Below are 2500 nucleotides of genomic sequence, written 5' to 3' on the forward strand. Positions count from 1 at the left end.
AAAAAATAAAGAAAGAAAGAATTTTGATGTGAAATTGTTTGAATGCTTGCAGAACTTTTACTCCTTTTGTTATTTCATAGAAAGATAGGCAATGAGAGACGAAGATGGAAAGATAGATAAGGATAGATAGACAGAGAGGTATGGCTTAATTGATAGATATCCAGATAAAGAAAAAGATAAGTAGATATCATTTTCATTATTATTGTTCTCTCCCTCTCTCTTTCTCTCTGTCTCTCTTTCTTTCTCTCTCTCTCTCTCTCTCTCTCTCTCTCTCTCTCTCTCTCTGTCTCTCTCTCTCTCTCTCTCTCTCTCTCTCTCTCTCTCTTTCTCTCTCCCTCTCCCTCTCCCTTCCCTCTCCCTCTCCCTCTCCCTTTCCTCTCACTCTCCCTCTCCCTACCCCTCCCCCTTCCCTCTCCCTCTCACTCTCCCTCCCCCTTCCCTCTCCTTCTCCCTCTCCCCCTTTCCCTCTCCCTCTCCCTCTCCCTTTCCCTCTCACTCTCCCTCTCCCTACCCCTCCCTTTCTCTAAGTCTCTCCCTCCCCTTCCCTCTCTCTCTCCCTCTCCCTCTCTCAGTCTCAATCACAGAGAAGGAAGAAATAAGGAGCTTAATTACTGACTTACCAAGATGACCTAACGAGGATTGATTAGCTTTCGAACATAAGATTGGCTTTGGTGGAGTAATTACAGTAATGACGACAATGATGTTTATGATAGCAGTGATGTTTATAATGACATTAAGGATAATGTCAATGATGATGATAGTAATGGTGATGATAATGATAATGATTGTAATATTGATAATGATGATAACAATGATAATGATTGTAATGTTGATAATGATGATAACAGTGATAATGATTGTGATGTTGATAATGATGATAACAATGATAATGGCTGTAATGTTGATAATGATGATAACAATGATGATGATTGTAATGTTGATAATGATGATAATGATGATGATTGCAATGTTGATAATGACTGTAATGTTGATAATGATGATAGCAATGATAATGATTGTAATGTTGATAATGATGATAACAATGATGATGATTGTAATGTTGATAATGATGATAACAATGATAATGATTGCAATGTTGATAATGATTATAACAATGATAATGATTGTAATGTTGATAATGATGATAACAATGATGATGATTGTAATGTTGATAATGATAACAATGATAATGATAGTGGCAAGTTTGATATTGATAAGAATAATGATAATGATAAAATAGTAATGATAATAATACTAGCAATGATAATAGTAATTATGATAAAGCTAAAAGTTATAATAATGATAATAAAACCGATAATATTGAATGTAATACTGATAGTAATAATGATAATGATATTTTTAATGATAACAATAATAACTATAACAACAATAATTTTACTAATGATAGTAATAATGTTATGATAAAGATAACAATGATACTGTGATATAAAAATAAGATAATGATATTTATGATACAAACGATAACATTAATACATATATATATATATATATATATATATATATATATATATATAGAGAGAGAGAGAGAGAGAGAGAGAGAGAGAGAGAGAGAGAGAGAGAGAGAGAGAGAGAGAGAGAGGTAGATAAATGTGTGTGTGTGTGTGTCTGTGTGTATGTGTGCGAGTTTGAGAAGTGTATGCTCAGTAATCTCGATAACTATCTTAGTGAAATGACTTATCCCATATACCCTATACCTGCCTTCCTATATAACTTCCTAAAATAAATGCCTTCAACTGTCCTTCCATGCTTTAGGGCATTACAGGAGATCCAAAGAAGCCTACTCTTTTTCGGGAGCTAATGAACACTTGGCGATAACATGCCATGACAGCTCAGCTCTTAATTAGTGAAGTGGTTCCCAGATATCGCGTTTTATCTCCGCGATGTGATCTTCAGTTCGATACCCGCAGCGAGGAGAGGCAGGAGGTGAAATCTGTGGTTCGGGGTTCTTATGGCACGGATATATGTAACAGAAGAGAGAGGAGGAAGTGTTTTTTATGTCCTAAGGATCAAGAGATAGCTGTGATAAGGACTGTTCTTATGATACGAGATATTCAAGTTTTTTTTTTTTTTTTTCTCCGTTCTGAGGGAATTTAAGATCTAAGAGTTTTAGAGAGAAAAACGTCACTAATATATACTCTTTCTTGAAAAAAAGAGGGATAGCATGCTTTCATTCGAGGGGCACTTGAGTTGAGTTTAGAAAAGATATACAAGAGAAGAAACAAAATGGATGATGAGGACGCCAACAAACTGTGGTGGATTCGCGGAGCTCAAGCGTGGGCGTGGGTGATCTGCGTGGTGGGCGGCGTGGGGAATTTCGTCACCATCGCCACCATCTCCCACCAGCTCCACCTGTGTCGCTCCAAGAGGTCCTACTACGGCAGGGGCCTGAAGTCCGGCGAGGGCGGCCACGGCACCCGACCCCGCTGCCAAGGACCTTCCATCAAGCTCGCGGGAGACACGATCCTCCTGCTGCACCTGA

The 2500-nt window shown here is 37.8% G+C and overlaps 1 protein-coding gene across 1 annotated transcript in view; it reads left to right on the forward strand.

Moving 5' to 3' along the window:
• Positions 1 to 1959: 1959 nt before the first annotated feature.
• The window catches only part of LOC113820913 (protein trapped in endoderm-1), a 9932-nt gene continuing 9391 nt past the window's right edge, over positions 1960 to 2500 (forward strand). Inside the window, exon 1 of the mRNA XM_027373291.2 lies at positions 1960 to 2500. This exon is cut by the window's right edge and continues 296 nt beyond it. Coding sequence (XP_027229092.2) covers positions 2245 to 2500 — 256 coding nt within the window. The 5' untranslated portion in view covers positions 1960 to 2244.

Source organism: Penaeus vannamei, chromosome 8 (assembly GCF_042767895.1).
Source record: "Penaeus vannamei isolate JL-2024 chromosome 8, ASM4276789v1, whole genome shotgun sequence".
Lineage (NCBI taxonomy): Eukaryota > Metazoa > Arthropoda > Malacostraca > Decapoda > Penaeidae > Penaeus > Penaeus vannamei.